The sequence below is a fragment of the Scophthalmus maximus genome, chromosome 2 (assembly GCF_022379125.1).
Source record: "Scophthalmus maximus strain ysfricsl-2021 chromosome 2, ASM2237912v1, whole genome shotgun sequence".
Taxonomy (NCBI): Eukaryota; Metazoa; Chordata; class Actinopteri; order Pleuronectiformes; family Scophthalmidae; genus Scophthalmus; species Scophthalmus maximus.
In genome coordinates this window covers 18033029-18049956 of record NC_061516.1, presented here as the reverse complement: position 1 = coordinate 18049956, position 16928 = coordinate 18033029, and the positions used below count along the sequence as shown (strand labels likewise).

At 41.2% G+C, this 16928-nt stretch overlaps 2 protein-coding genes across 3 annotated transcripts; both read left to right on the top strand.

The window, feature by feature from the left end:
* Positions 1–87: 87 nt before the first annotated feature.
* On the top strand, positions 88–10351 carry ddx46 (DEAD (Asp-Glu-Ala-Asp) box polypeptide 46). The gene is made up of 23 exons (XM_035624929.2): positions 88–248; positions 487–657; positions 1091–1216; positions 1587–1674; positions 1775–1943; positions 2138–2379; positions 2589–2699; positions 2918–3083; positions 3193–3313; positions 3717–3892; positions 4290–4411; positions 4692–4770; positions 5901–5983; positions 6134–6298; positions 6419–6581; positions 6939–7132; positions 7380–7517; positions 8370–8519; positions 8608–8838; positions 8957–9175; positions 9393–9537; positions 9659–9732; positions 9892–10351. Exons 1-23 carry the CDS (start codon positions 232–234, stop codon positions 9937–9939), a joined length of 3198 nt encoding a protein of 1065 aa, XP_035480822.2. The 5' UTR covers positions 88–231; the 3' UTR covers positions 9940–10351.
* Positions 10352–10484: 133 nt separating this feature from the next.
* Positions 10485–16554, top strand: c2h5orf24 (chromosome 2 C5orf24 homolog). 2 transcript variants are annotated; one of them, XM_035624932.2, is made up of 2 exons: positions 10485–10922; positions 11605–16554. In XM_035624932.2, exon 2 carries the CDS (start codon positions 11608–11610, stop codon positions 12226–12228), a length of 621 nt encoding a protein of 206 aa, XP_035480825.1. In that variant the 5' UTR covers positions 10485–10922; positions 11605–11607; the 3' UTR covers positions 12229–16554. The 2 variants fall into 2 exon arrangements, with proteins under 2 accessions (XP_035480825.1, XP_035480826.1); XM_035624933.2 differs by having other exon boundaries at positions 11602–16554.
* The last annotated feature ends 374 nt before the right edge of the window (positions 16555–16928 follow it).

Below are 16928 nucleotides of genomic sequence, written 5' to 3'. Positions count from 1 at the left end.
AAGAGGGTGAGGCGGCAATGAGAAAGCACGTGTAGGTGGTTGGTTTTGGCCGCTCTGACCTCCCGCCGCTGGGGGGCGCACTCCGCCGATGAGTGGTGAATTGAAATGTCGCAGTTGTCTTACGCACACGGTCAAGGTTCAAATACACAAACATCTCTCCATAGTACAACGCACGGAACAACCTGTGAACTAATTGAACTTTTTATAAGAGAATAACTCGGCGGAGCAGCCATGGGACGCGAGTCGAGGTATGTCAGAAGTGTCGGTCCAATTTGGCAGTTTTCCTTCTGTTGCCGCTCAGCTTAGGCGGTTTTAATGCCGAGGGCTAACATTAGCATGCTAGCTGAGGCGTACGACGTTAGAGCGCCCCGGCCAACGGTTCGTCTGTGAGAGATGTGGGATGTGAATGAAGACGTTTTGATGAATGTGTTTTCACGTCGACCCTCTGTGAGCTAACACGCCGTGTTCTGCTGTTTTGGTCCTCAGACACTACAGGAAGCGCTCAGCGTCTCGGGGTCGGTCGGGTAGCCGATCGAAGAGTCGCTCCCCGGACAAACGCTCCAAGAAAGATGATCGGGACCGAGACCGAAGCAGGAGGGAGAGATCACGGAGCCGGGACCGCCGCAGGTCCCGGTCCCGAGACAGGAAACGAGCTAGGTGCGTGTTGTACGTAATCAAACTTACCAGAGAGATCTCTCTTCCCTCCTCGGTTCATTTCAGCATGAGATCACGAACCACACTTTATACATTACAGACCCGATGCCTTTTTTTGTTTTTCCACTTTTGCGTAGTACCACAAGTTCCAGATAAGACTAAAGCGGAGACACTGATGAGAATCATATTGTCCTGTCCCCATTAAAACTAGAGTTTGTGCTTGTTGTAGCCGTGTCTATGTAAGGTATGTTTTAAGATGATTATTAAAATTGTAAAAGTAAAACCCAAAGTGGATTGGGCCTGTCGAAAGGTGAGTTAATTTGAGTTCAAATGAGTTCATTTAGTAGGGTCCAAATCAGTCTGCATGCCTTATTGACAAACCAATTATCACTGGGAACAAGACTGGTGCTCACAACTCTGGTCCTCCGTTGTCCAGGCGATCCAGGAGCAGAGACAGGAGGAGGTCCAGAAGCAGAGACAGAAGGAGGTCAGGCAGCAGGAGCAGAGCCCGAAGGTCCCGATCCGCCAGCCCCAGCAAGAGCAGACGAGCAGATGAGCAGAAGTGAGACTTTTTATAAGAAAATAATTTCATGACATTAATTGTCAGATCTGGTAACAGAAACCCAGAAAAACATCAGGCGTAATCTGTAATACACCCCTCTGGTGTATGTAATTTAGCAGCACAGACTGACTCACAGGGTCAGAAAATAAAGTTGGGTATTGACCATATGTAGTATGTGCAGTTAACATAGGCAGAAAATACCCCCAAGTAGAATGGTGTGAGTCAATATGCTGGCATATTGATGCAATGGGTTAGAGGTACAATTTCTGTCATGTGTCTGTGATCTTAAGGTATGTGATCTCGGTTCTCGATTATAAGAGTTGCGCTCTCTACTGTTTCTTTTATTTTCTTTTTCGTATCTTCTCTATAGGCCAAGGAGCAAGGAGAAAGACAGCATTGATCCTATACCTGACAAGAAAAAGGTTAAAGAAGAGAAGGAGGATGAGAAAATTGAGGACGTAAGTGCCTTAGATTCTATTCTGATTACCACTGTTAGCAAGAAATGTCACCACATTGTAGAAGGAAAATGTTTCTGGTCTTTCTTTTGTGTTCATGCAGCAAGACTTTGACCAGAACAAGCTGGAGGAAGAGATGAGGAAGAGGAAGGAGAGGGTGGAGAAGTGGAGGGAAGAGCAGAGGAAGAAGGCCATTGAAAACATTGGAGAGATCAAGAAAGAACTGGAGGAGATGAAGCAGGGCAAGAAGTGGAGCCTGGAGGATGATGAGGGTGAGAAAGCACCGTTTCAACCTGGACAGTTTAATCACTATAAACAACAATGTGTAACCTATTATTTACAAAACTGTTAGCATTGTTTGTGTTGAAAAAATCTATTTGGTAAATAATGTATCTGCTAACTGATCACTTGACCAGTACAAATGTTAGCGTTAGTGCAGCAGGGCCTTACAATTGACTCATTTTAGACGACGATGAGGATGGTTCAGCGCCGATGGAGGCAGACGATGACGAAGATGGAGAAGGTAAAGGGGAAATGAAAGAGATGGAGATAAAGGAGGAGAAGGAAGAGGAAGATGAGAAGGAGAAGGAGACTCCCATGGAGCCACAGGAGGAGGAGGATGACGTTGATCCTCTGGACGCCTACATGGAGGAGGTGAAACAGGAGGTGAAGAAGTTCAACATGGGAGGAATGAAAGGAAACGATAAGGTGAGTGTGAGAAGGAAATCCAGCATCACTTTACTTGGGAGATGGATCTGCTGATGTGTGATGTCGTCAGGGTTATGAAACATTATTTTGAAAGGCTTGTGTGTTGTATGTCAACACAAGTTTGTATCCCTGCTTGCAAGATTTTGTCTTTATGGATGGTTTTGCCTTCTGCTTTGTCAGATGTTGATGTGTTTTTTCACCCTCAACAGAAAGGAGCAATGACAGTATCCAAAGTGGTGACAGTTGTTCAAACCAAGAAAGGACATCAAACACACAAGAAGAAGGGTGAGCTGATGGAGAATGACCAGGATGCCATGGAGGTGAGCTTTCCCCTGTTAAGATTTAAAAAAAAAAAAAAAAAGTTTGTCACGGATGTAACATGTTCAGGTGAATAAACCTGCCTTTACTTTTTAATTGTGACTTTTTCTTCTCTTGCAAAGCATTCTTACTTCCTTAGGACATTTAGGACTCTCATAAAGTAACAAGCTTTACATTCTCTTAAAATTTCTCCTGATATGTTTGCGGTTGTGGTTTGCAGTACTCATCAGAGGAGGAGGAGGTGGATCTGCAAACAGCTCTAACGGGTTTCCAGACCAAACAGAGAAAAGTCCTGGAGCCTGTAGACCACGGAAAGATCCAGTATGAGTCGTACCGCAGAAACTTCTACGTGGAGGTACCTGAGCTGGCCAAGATGAGTCCAGAAGGTCAGTAAACCTGCTGTGTAGGGCCATATTTGTATATATTTAATCTAATCCTTTACAACCGATAAAACATTTCTCTGTTTATCTGTTTTTGTTTTTTGCATATATACAGATGTGAACGCATACAGGTTGGACCTGGAAGGCATTACTGTTAAAGGGAAGGGCTGCCCTAAACCCATCAAGACCTGGGTACAGTGTGGGGTGTCGATGAAGATCCTCAATGCTATGAAGAAGTAAGTCTGACTGATGGAGACTGTTGTGATGGACAAGGCAACTTTTTGAGCACAATATAGACGGTGATCAGTTTCATTAAAAGATAGTTCTACAATCATCTTGTGTGCGAATGATCTGAGCACAGATTTGTATTCATGTGTAATGAAATGTTTAATATTAAACATTTTTTTTTTACATATCCATAACACATTTACAGAAAGATGTACATCAGATGGCAAAAAACCCTTAAAAAGCATAACTACTCATATCCCATCAAGTCTCTCCTTATTATATTCTTTTCCTTATCTATTCCTTATAATATTATATAAGATTTACTGTTATTTTTTTTTCCTTTCACATCTTTGTGACCAGACACCAACACATCGTATTTGTATTAATGTTCTTTCTTCTACTCATACCAAGGCATGGCTACGAGAAGCCCACCCCCATCCAGGCCCAGGCCATCCCTGCCATCATGTCCGGCCGAGATCTCATTGGCATCGCTAAGACCGGCAGCGGGAAAACCATCGCCTTCCTGTTGCCCATGTTCCGACACATAATGGACCAGAGGCCCTTGGAAGAGTCTGAGGGACCCATCTGTGAGTAATAGATCATTTTATGCGTCACTACAATCCACTATTTCCAAAAAATGTTTCATATTTCTAATTATGTTAAAATGTATAATATGAAAAAACTGAAGTGGGTTAAGACAGAAAGTAAGAGTTCGTATTGTGGGCAGGGAAGTTGTGATGTCCTGCCCCTGTACTTGCCCTGTGTAATGACTTAAATATGTCAAAGGAAGACTAAAATACAAAGTCTCACTCTGGAATAATAACCCCTGGCTCTTCAAACTCCAAGAGCATTTCTAATCATCTTTTTAAGAGCCATTAAAGTCAATTTATCGTAGGTAATGTTCTTGCAAACATTTTCCATCAAACTTGCTCAAATTAAAACGTGTTTTCTGTTTCTCGTCCTGTTTTCTTCCCCCTCCCACAGCTGTAATCATGACCCCGACCAGAGAGTTGGCCCTGCAGATCACCAAGGAGTGTAAGAAGTTCTCCAAATCGCTGGGGCTCAGAGTGGTGTGCGTTTATGGAGGCACTGGTATCAGCGAACAGGTAAACGCACACACTGATGTGTGATTAGTGAACTGGCTCGTTTCCTGTGTCTGGATTTTAAGTGTAGGCGTTCTTCACCATGCTGTTGCCACTACGGAACAAAAAATTATTGTTTAAAGAATAAGTTAATTTACTTCTTTTACATTAACACTATATAGTGCATTGCTTTGCCTTTTCCCCGGGAGGAATAAACATACAGATAAACACTGCACCTGCTTTTTTTGAAGACAAACTATCGGAAAAGATTACGTCAATAATATCCGCTATTGTTTTGTTGCAGATTGCTGAGCTGAAGAGAGGAGCTGAGATCATTGTGTGCACACCAGGAAGAATGATTGACATGTTGGGGGCCAACAGTGGTGAGTTTCTGCACCTCGACACTCTCATGTCTTTACTCTGTAAATGCAGTTAACTTTTTGTTACCTTGCATGAAATAAATGCTACGATAAAAGTACATAACGAACCGAGTCAGTACCACTTACTAAACTTTTGGCATTTATTTGACTACCTCTGGAATCAGTCACATCTACAAGACAGTGACAGTAATTCCTGAAGATCAGGGCAAGTACAGGTAGGTGAACCTGGTGCTGCCTCCATGGTTCCTCAGTCTCTAAACCAGACATTGTGCTAATGTTTGATGACTATATCGTAATATGGATATAGGTTAGTCAGAATCTGTAATTCATTATATTAAATGAGAACAGTCAGAATTTTCAACCAGGGCTCTACAGTGTTGTTGTTGGAGTCCATATATTTCCATAAATAAATCCAAACTGCTTTGACCCACATGTACAACTTGATATTCAAAGCACAGAGAAAGATTTTCATTCATCCATAAAATATCAACTGTCCCCGAAATTGTTTATGATATGCACTTCATGTTGTGTCTGAGAATAGCGATCACTGTGGAGCCCTGTGAAGCACTGAGCGTTTACATAAAACGTGTAAACTAAGGATGGAAATGTTGAGAGTAGTAACTGTTGTATTTGCTGACACTATTGTACATTGTGTAAATCTGTTTTGGGTGGTTATTGAAATTGAAGGGTTTTTTGTGGTTTACACACATGCGAGGTAATCTCTAATATGTTTCCCTTGTAGGTGAAAAGGCGCTTGGTCAGATAATGCTTGATGGGGCTCCATCTCATGTATTGTGTCTTGAGGCTGTTTTCTGACTTTTACAGGTCCCTCATGCCCCTGAGATGGTACGCAAGACAAGAGACGAGCAAAAAAAAAAAATATATATATATATATATATACATTTTAAATACTAATAAAATAAAAACCCTGGCCACTAAAAAATAGATCACTGAAGAGTGTGCTGAGCTTAAGATGCCATGTTTTGTAGTTTTAGTAGTTTCCTGAAATAGGTTTTCTGTCTTAGATTCATTTCATGTGTTCGGAAGAAGACAGGATGTGCATGAGGAATGACTTTTTTTCTGTTTTTTATAAATTAACTATTTTCTCCGGGCTCGTCTCCCTTGGTGTATAGGTCGAGTGACCAACCTGCGCAGATCTACTTATGTGGTGTTGGACGAAGCAGACAGGATGTTTGACATGGGTTTTGAGCCACAGGTGGGTTGTCACCCATATTTGTACTTAAGCCCACATTGCTGCAATTAACAACAATAGAGAAAGCTGAATCTGTTTCAGCTCATATTGCAGGCTCAGAAATAAGAATGAGTTGACAAAATTCATTCATGTGTCATCTTTGTTCTCGACCAGGTGATGCGTATTGTGGACAACGTGCGCCCAGACCGCCAGACAGTCATGTTTTCAGCCACCTTCCCCAGAGCCATGGAGGCGCTGGCTCGTAGGATCCTGTGTAAGCCTCTTGAGATCCTGGTGGGAGGCCGCAGTGTCGTCTGCTCCGATGTGGAACAACACGTGGTAAATAATCTACATTTTCCTCTGTCTCTCAATGTAAAGGCTTTATTTAAAAGACAACATTTTATTTATTTATTTATTTTATTCATATTTGAAACCCAGACATTCTGTTTGTTTCTGTAGTTGGTGATTGAAGAGGACAAGAAGTTCCTGAAACTGCTGGAGATTCTGGGTCACTACCAGGAGAAGGGTTCAGTCATTATCTTTGTCGACAAACAGGAGCATGCAGACGCGCTGCTCAAAGACCTGATGAAAGCCTCGTACCCATGCATGTCTCTGCATGGAGGTAAGGCACTGATTACAACTGGGTTTTTAAAAAGATACTTTTATACTTTGAAAGGTTTCCTATAGAAATCCAGATTTCCAAATTTCTGAGAGTTAACTGCTCAGAAATGACAAGATAAATATATTAACATATATGTAATGAATATAAGAAATAAAGAATAATCTGGCTGAGACTGGTTGGTTGCTACTGGATCAACAATTTCAAAATAAGTTTGTCCTATTGTCAGGTTTTATGTGATTGTATTCACTGAGGTACTAGGAATAATGAAAGACTCTGATTCTCGTATTTTCATTGCTATGAATGTTGTCTACTCGTAATGTGGTCTTTCATATATTCCCTTTCTGTGCTCCCCCTTAGGAATTGACCAGTATGACAGAGACAGCATCATCAATGACTTCAAGAATGGAGCTTGTCGTCTGATGGTGGCCACCTCCGTGGCAGCCAGAGGCCTGGACGTCAAGCAACTGATCTTGGTGGTCAACTACAACTGTCCCAACCACTACGAGGACTACGTCCACAGGGCCGGACGCACGGGCCGAGCAGGCAACAAGGTCAGTCAGGTTTACACATCAGAGTGCGTCTTGAGGAATACTCATGCATACTGTATGTAAATAAAAGTTGTATAAATCTCCAGCTGTGAGAAATCCACCAGCCTAACATCCTTAATCTCCAGCTGCAGTGTTGGCAGGTTTTTTTTAAAGGAAAATATGTTATCTCTGGTCCTGTGGTGTTTAAGACTGTGTTTAAATCTTGGCATGTATGTTTTTTTCCCCCACTACAACTTCTTCCCTCTCCCAGGGATACGCCTACACATTCATCACAGAGGATCAAGTTCGCTATGCTGGTGACATCATCAAAGCCTTGGAGCTGTCAGGTTCTCCTGTCCCACCAGAGCTGGAGCAGCTCTGGGCCTCCTTCAAAGACCAACAGAAAGCGGTGAGATGAGGGAAAGAGGAATCTTAAAACCTTTAAGAGAGTGTTTGCTTCAAAGCTACTTTAAATCTTAAAGCTACACTGAGCATAATGTAGAGGCAGCTGCAGTTAATTGATTGAATTTTCTGAAATTTTAATTTAGATGATTACCCAGAACTTATGTATCGTGATGCTGGAAAGCCAAGCAGACTTGAATATCTTCTCAGTTTGGTGTCTTTCTTTATACTTACAGTGCTAGCTCACCGTTGCTGGTGGAGTTGTGTTTTCGGGTTGTTTGTCGATCTGTCTGTCTGTAATATCTGTATCTGACATATATATGTCACAAGAGAATTTCACTTGGACTTAAAAATGAACTGATTCGATTTTAGTGGTAAAAGGTCAAGGTCAATGAGACCTCACGGAACACATTTTTTCCCTCATTAACACAATATCTCGGGAACACATGGAGGGAATTTCTGCAAATTTGGTACAAATGTTCACCTTGACTCTAGAATCAACTGGTTAGCTTTTGATGGTCAAGGTCACTATGACTGCACACAACACATGACAATAACCTGATAGGATAAAATAATGAAGCGATGACAATTTTATATCCAAAAAGTAAAAAGGTCAACTTCACAATATCATAATACAATTATTCAACCATAACAGAAGGGCACATTGTGAACTAATTTCTTCATGAACTTATCTCCTTCAATCTGTTCAATGTGTGGGAATTTCAGGTTTCAATTAGCAAGTAGACCCAATAGGTGATCTAGAAATTATTCTTGCACAGTCAAGAAATATGATCTATTTGAGCATTATATTTATAGCATCGCCTTGGTATTTAACTTTTTTCCTTTTTCATCCATGCAGGAGGGGAAAACCATTAAGAGCAGCAGCGGCTTCTCAGGGAAAGGCTTCAAGTTTGACGAAACGGAGCATGCCCTGGCCAACGAGAGAAAGAAGCTGCAGAAAGCGGCTCTCGGACTACAGGACTCAGATGATGAGGATGGAGCCCTGGATGTGAGTGGCCTTTCAGTTTTGCTGTGTTTATGCTTCAAAATGTACTCGTCTCTCGTAATCGTATCCCTTACGTTTCCCCCACTCTCAGATTGAGGAGCAAATAGAGAGCATGTTCAACTCTAAGAAGAGGGTGAAGGATCTGTCTGCTCCCGGGGCGGCTACTGGTCCCTCAGGAGGAAATGCCAACGCATCAGCTGCCACTGGAGGAGGAATGCCAGGCATCGGACCCCCGTCTGCTGGAAACATCCAGAAACTGGAGATGGCCAAGAGGCTTGCGCTCAAGATCAACGCTCAGAAAAACCTGGGAGCAGAGGCTCAGGTACGTCAAGTGTCAATGTTTCTGTCGTGGTTATTATACTGTTTGATCAGTTTATATAATTTGTCATGTTTTGAGATTCTTTACCAAACAAGCTCAAAGTATCTCTCTTCATTTACAGGACGTGATGCAACAGGCCACGAACGCCATCCTGCGAGGAGGCACCATCATGACGCCGTCGGTGTCTGCCAAGACCATCGCGGAGCAGCTGGCGGAGAAGATCAATGCCAAGCTGAACTACACCCCGGTGGAGAAGCTGGAGGAGGAGCGGCAGGCAGCCGAACAGGCAGAGACCGTCAAGAGATATGAAGAGGAGCTGGAGATCAACGACTTCCCCCAGGTGCTGCTGACCTCTGTTTTTCCTGTTTTTGATTTTTTGATTTTTCAGTGGCGGGTTTCATTTTACTGTGGAGTGTGGGAAGTAACTGTAGTTAGGCCCAAAAGTATGCTGTTTGTTTTCCCTCTGTTTTCTGCTTCGATGGGCACTCTAGTGCTATGGAGAAAGGCCTTTTACACTGCATCAGTATAAAAATGGTCCTTATTCGTTCCTTCCTCAGACGGCCAGGTGGAAGGTGACATCTAAAGAAGCTCTGCAGAGGATCGGTGAATACTCTGAAGCAGCTATCACCATCAGAGGAACCTATTTCCCTCCAGGCAAGGAGCCCAAGGAAGGAGAACGCAAGATCTACTTGGCTATTGAGAGTATGTGTCGGATATAATTCTTTCTTTTAACATCCTTCATCAATCTCTTGAATCTGAAGTTTTTCTGATATTTGATAGAACTGTATGTTCTCTTATGTTAATATTATGTTTTGTTTTGTAGGTGCAAATGAACTGGCTGTACAGAAAGCCAAAACAGAGATTACACGGCTAATCAAGGAAGAACTCATCAGATTAGTAAGTGTCTTCTGCTTCTTGAGATCAATAACCAGTAGTGGATATAATGTTCATATCTGGCAAAATAGGAGATATTTTAGGAGGAAATGTAAAATGGGGGTGTTTGTTACTCAGTGAGTAAAAATCTGATTGATCTTCTCCTTCTCTTTCTCTCTCCAGCAAAATTCCTACCAGCCAACGAGCAAAGGCCGCTACAAAGTGTTGTAGAGGAGAAACCACAGCTTGTTGGAGGAGTTTCTATTTCTCAACTGTCATCTTTTTGTTTCATTCGATTGGTTGATTTTAGTCTATATTTTTAATAACTTCAACAACCTAAGTTTAGTGTCTGCTTGTTGGTATTTTCCCTCTTCCCCCCCTTAGTTTCACGTGATTTTATACATATAAAAACAACAAATACCCAAATGTGATGCTGTTTCCACCTTCAGAGTCCATCACAAACCATCAACAAGCTAAATACAACATGTCTTTAAATATAAGGCAGATTTTCTTTAATGTTGTTGGGTTTTTTTTGTATGTAAAAGGCCACATACCAGTCATTGTCTTCATGGAGAGAAATCCTCAGATGAAATATGTTTTTACTTTCCCCCTGAATAAAACAAGATGTTGCTAAGGAAGTCAACTTGATGTGTCCAGCTGTTTACAAGTCTGCTACATGCTTTACAGTAAATGCGACTGTTTTAATTATTCAGTAGCCTTTCTTTTGTTTATTATTCCTCAATATGTAAGATAACTGGACTATGGCTCAGAATTGGAAGTATATATATTTATATATGTATTTTTTTTTTTTAAAACACCAGGATTAGAGCCGCTGGTTGGATTCAAATGAGCAATTTATTGGATTTCAAAGTGAAACCAGCGTTTGGTGTCGATCTGGATCTGGAGGGGAAGGAGGAGAACCACGGCGCATGCGCAGACTGCGCTCCCCGTCTTATTAATTTTTAATGGAAAATGGCTGCGTTTCTCATCCAAACCTCCGGAGCTGGGAAATAAAAAATAAAGCAGCCGACCAGCAGAACCTTATTCACGTTCTCACACACACACACACACGCTCACAACGACCCGCTGCAGGGCTGCACGTCAGCGGGCCGACGTCCTGTGGAGCGACAACATTTTGGGGGAAAATGGATCCACTCACGCTTTGAGGGATGAAAGATCATTTTTCTCCTTAACCCGTTCTGCGAACAATCGAGGTACAGTAACCGGAGCGTCGGGAGGCAGGGGCGTGTGTGTGGGGGGTCGATCGTGTGGTTCTGTCGTCATCAGGCATGTGCACACTTTCAAACCTCTTTTCCTTCTTTCTACAAAACCGTTATCGAGGCCAAAGCGAGGCGGGTGTTGTTACGTTTCTCAGGGGCAGAGGCTTTTGTCGCCCGGACGTGAAGGTTCACAATCCCTCTGAATGCTTTTTGTGAATGAATGTCACTACGGACAGTAGTGTAGTGGTAGTAGAGTCCACTCCTCCTTGCATCCTCCGTTCTGCACAGGAACCTCATCATCATCATCATCATCATCATCATCATTAGCAGCAGCCTCACTTTGAAAAGTATCTACTATCTAGTATTTAAGAGCCTTGTACTGCTGAAATATGACACTTTAATTGGCTGCCGTACTTATGGTTTATAGATTATTTACTAATGCTTCGTAGATTATTTTTCAATCCATCAGTAAGAAGCGTAGACCGTATATATAAAATGTACGTATTCACCAGGTCTGGAAATTAAAGCCAATGCGGAAGTGCCACAGACCTGTATTCTCTGGAATGACCAGAATGTAGAACCCAGGCAACAGTCCTAAGTGTTCCCAGAGATATTGGTTCTTCTATCTTTGTGCATCATAATAACACACTTACAGCTGATTTCCAACTCCCAGCAGACGATGATGCGCCAGGTGACGAGCACCGACTTCTGCATGAGCAGCAGGCCGTCGTGCCTGGCAGACGATGGCCACCACCCCGCCTCCCACTTTGACCTGTGCACCTCACAGTCCAACAAGTTCTACCCTCCTCCGCCTCCTTCTCTCCAGATGACACTGACGCCCATGGCCTTACCCACCCAGAGCCACAAGCACATGGCGTGCCAGAGACAGGAATTGCTTGGGGGCAATCCCCGCTCACCTGGAAAAATGCAGAGCATTAAAAGCACCGATCAGGCGCCGGACGACCCCAAGAAGAAGAACAAGGCCGGTGGGAAGACGGGCAGACGCGGGAGGCCTTTGGGAACCACCAAGCTGGCCGGATACAGAACCAGCACGGGACGACCCCTCGGCACCACCAGAGCTGCTGGTTTCAAGACGAGCCCCGGAAGACCACTGGGTACCACCAGGGCAGCGGGCTACAAGGTCAGCCCGGGACGACCTCCCGGCAGCATCAAGGGCCTCTCTCGCATCAACAAACTGGCTTATGGTAGCACCTGCAGCGGAGCGGCTTTCCCATATCCGCTACCACACAAAGAAATTCTCTGTGAACCTTCCTGCAAAGAGAAGACGACTAACGAGTAAAGGCGGAATAAGAGATGCATGTGTGCAGGTTTCCTGTCGGATATTGGGGGGGAGCTGACTGTGATCTCTTCCAGTGCGCTGTGAGGCCGAGGGGAGATGATTTTCTATGATTCGTGTTGGTGTCATCTGTGTGCCTGCCACCTGATATAATGCTGTTAATTTTTCAGTGCTACTGCTGGAGATCTAGAGCCTGTGAAATTGTCTTGGGGAAAGAAAAAAAAGAAATTCCAGATGTTCATTGAACAAGGGTCTTTTATCTTAGTAACAACTGCAGTGGTAATTCAAGTTAAATTAGATTTTAACATCGATGTTTTAAAATGTGAGGACTTCGACGCAGGAGACCATTGTTCAGACGATTGAAAGCCACAAGTGTGAAATTTGCTGGGATACTTTACAGCAAAAAAGAAACAAGGACTCATTTACTTTATATGTTCATCATCCTACAGTTTGAATATCAAATCAGCTAATGTTGAATATCCACTCTTGTTCTTGCTCTTTTTCTTCAAACAGACAGTAAGAAAGAAGGGAAGAGAGGAACAAGACACAGTGTTGTTTTTGCAGCAGGAAGGTTTGTTGGAAATTTGGTCTTAAATTCAAAAAAGAAAAACTAAATGTTATACCTTTTGTGTCACATTTGTAAAATGGGAGGTATGTGTCTGCTTTTGAGATGGAACAGTTGGGGACTAAGTGCCTTGCTCAACGGCACTTCAACAATAGATGTAGCTAGAATCAGGCTGACAGAACCCAAAAACTGAAAACTAGTTAATACAACATTCTCCACAAACTTAACACTGCTGAGGAACTCTCCCTGTTCACTCTATAAAGGTCACCTCCCAGAATGTATTCATATTATTTGCATGCAGATGTGCTCAAAGCAGCTGAAACTCACAGACTCTCAGTCAGGATTCCGAACTATCTTTATTTTACTCAAAAGTATAAAACTAAAGATGCATAAACTTTCTGCAGCAACTGATCCACCTGATGCTTTTTCTTCCAAACTGCTGAAAATTGGTTTCATGTGGACTGTGGCTGCTTCATTTGCTTATGAATCACCATGGAAATGTTGACTTTGTGTAAATGTGAATGAACAGTGTTTATATGTTCTGCTTGTCACTTAACCGCTTTTCATAATGGTTTAATATGTAGTAGTTCATCCTAACAACTAGACAGTTCACAGCCCCGATACTCACTGGTGGTTGAAATGGTCTCTCTGCTTTTATTTTATAAACTTGGAATGGGCCGGGTGCTGCTACACATACCCAAATTTCACTTTTATTTTTAACCAACTCCTTTTTTTCCCACACAACCCATTTTCTTTTTTACCCCAAATTTCTCAGAAGCATCTTTGTGTAATGTTGTTTCTCCAAAAATACACTTTAAATTTTGATTTAAATTCATATCAAAGAATAGGAAAACAAGAGTAAAAATCTGTAGATACAAATTTCCATTGTCGTCGCTACAGCCATTTTTTTTTATTGAAATTTGACACCCAGCCTTAATTTTGTCCTAAAATGTCTCTTGGCAACATTTCTAAATATTTATTTTCTGGTTATTGTCAAATCTGACAAAATTTTAGTTTCAGGTCAGTGTTGAAATTTTGTTTAGTCTATTTTGGATCTGGTGTATTTTCTGCATTTTTACGTAAAAAGTCGCTGAATTGAATTTTGTGGGTAATCTACAGACAGGGGGCGCTGTTCCTCCACACTAAGCAGAAGAAAAGAGTTAGAAAAATGACTTCCAGCATGTTCCTCCTCATCAACACATGCCAGGGGAAGAAAAACTCTCTGTGACCCATAGAAAACTTTCAGTGATTACAAATCCTCTCAGTCGTGGGCTCATTTCATTACAATGATCACACAACGTTACATTTTTTTTTACAATTATGTATTGATGTTTTTATTTCTACATGTTGCTTCTACTCTCCAGTCACTCGTAAAATAACAGTATCAAACTTTCAGTTCACAATTGCAAGGTCAAATTAATGTCTGATGTTTTTTATTTTGTTGTTATAATATTTTCCGGACTACATTTTCATAATTGAGCACTTGAATCCGACTCTCTGTGTTTTCTGAAATGTTGATGCAACATTAAAATGTTCGTTCTAATAGGCTGAAGACAGAAATGAAGAAATGTAATAGTTTTGTAGGTTTAGTATTTGTTACTTCACAGCATGTTTAATGCATCTTAAATACAGTCAGTCACATGTAGTCAAATATGATTTTGAACTAATTTGATGGCAAGTTAAATCTCACAACTTTCCCCGAAGAAGATAGAGTTTTTGGTATTATTCATATATTGGGATTTCTTATCCAGAGAGTGAAGAAATTTGTTAAATTTGGTGCAATAATCTGTCATATATATTGTACTGTGGAAACTTTGATACTATCACTTTTTATTATTGTTGTATTTTGATACTGATGTTCAAGGCCTTTTATGATTTTGTTTTGTTGGTGTGTGATGTGGAGGTTACTGAAACACTTTTTTCCACTCACCTTTACCAAAGAATATGATGTTATCTAACTTTAGGCATTTATGCTATTTGATTATAAAAAAAAAATATCCCAACCTCTCACAAAGTAACCTGAGCATGAAAAACTCCTGTATAAAATGTAAATGAAAAAGCACTTAGAGACCACTGTCCCATAAAAGATAGTATGATTGTTCGGGTTGATGCAAAAACGTGTCATTGCATCTGAAGCCTCTACAAGTGTAAGTGTTGTATGGACAGTTTATTGAATGCATTGTAAATTGCAACACATTGACGATATAAAGTTAGTACCTTGTTTTCATATGTGTTAATCTGCATTGAAAAAAGTTCTCTCTTTATATAGATTTCTAATGTAGCCATGTGCTTGATGTTTAACTGATAACTTTTGTTGAGGTTTTGATTTGATACCTGGGTGTCTCACTCTCTTTTTTACAGTTGTATTTTTTGGGGGTTTGCAAAGTGCAAAGACTCACGAAGCTCTTTGCTTGTTTAAAATGTAATTTAGAGAAATAATTAACAGTCTGATAAATTAAATAACAAAAAAATTGAATTTTCTTTTTCTTTTTCCAAATTGTGCCATCCTCATCCTCAAAATGACCAGCACGTTGTCCCGATGAGAAACTCTCTGTAGGTTAATCATCTGTCCTCATGTCATATTTGTTTAGCAATTCTGGTTGTGATGCCAAAGCAAGATTTTGTTTAATAGTTTTTGCTATTACAAATTTGATTTAAATAACGTTTTCATGCTTCTAGAAAGGCTTTGGTTCCACTTAAGCCATCTGTTGCTTAAATGCTCACGAAATTAATGTCATATTAAATAAGTTAATTAACAGTACAAGCTGTGCAAAGTTTATCATCTAATGCAGTGATACATATTAATTTAGCATAGAACATGGACAGAAAACCCCAGGGACATGTTTCAGCATCATACTGATTAAAAGACAAACTGTAAGTGATACTGTAAATGTCGACTGTGGTTATGTCAGGGGGAGTGGGACGTTTGACTGCTCTCAGTATCGAAGTGCACATGGTTTATGTAGACTATAGGAATAGAGACAATGTGGTCAGCCAAGGGTTTATCATGGTTACGATTTTGGTAAGAATTTAAAAGCAGGACTTTTGCACCACCTGAGCTGATGAACATCACAACGGGGTTGTGTCATGTTATCTTGGACCTGTGGCTGTTCACAGACTAAATGGTGGAAGTTAAAGACCTTGAGATGACGACAGTGTAATGACTGATATATTTGCCAGCATGTGAGGTCTGTATACATCTGTCTCACTATGTAGGTTTGAGTTCTTATCTAAAACAATTTGTTAAATATATGGACATGGTGTAAGAACTTCTATGTTGCTAAAAAAAAAAGTCCTCCCCCATTTTTGTTTACTTGGTGAAAGGCGATGGCATTTTTAATCACTTTGGGGAGGACATCACAGAAAGGTAAAAGGATGACTACAAAAGTGGATTACCTTAAATAGACTTAATAAAGTGGTTAATATATTGACATTCCTGCCATTTTTTGCTGTAATATTTCAAGTCAAATCACTTACACAAAGCACAGATATTAATAATTGTTTTTTGTGATTTTTCGCTCTCACCATCTTCAGCATTAAATCAAGACATTAAATGTTCCTTTGTCTTTGGATGATAAATTTAAAAAATACATTACCTCACACGAGCGCTTTTGAGAAGATGTGAAGCTCAGTTATGCCAAAAGTGCGACTGGAGAAGCCTGTAAAGCTTTGTACAATATCTATTTTATTCCTGCATGATTGTCGTGGAATGTTCAAAAGTTGTGTAATGAATCTGAGAGTAAAACTGTCTGTTGAAAACTCTGCTTGAATTGTTTTCCTCATGTTTTTGTCATGATGAGAGCAGATGTGTCTTATGACCAGTGTGTTTCTTTCATGGAGCTACATCACAGTGAGGCTGAAGGCATTGCTCACAGTGAGACGCCAAACCCTCCAGACGGGACATGGAGGTTTTCAACTTCCTCCCAGTGTGTAGAAATCACAGGCAACTATATGTCCCAGGTCCAGCATATAAACGATCAGGTGAAGGAGCTTGAACTCCTACTTTCTTCAGTTCCTCCACTTAACTCCGCTAATATTGGATTTTTCATCATGCAGGGCTCGCATTGGTGTGAAACTCTTGACTGTTTCCTTCTGATCAACCCCATCCCAGTAGTTTTTAATACAGTACAACAGCGGT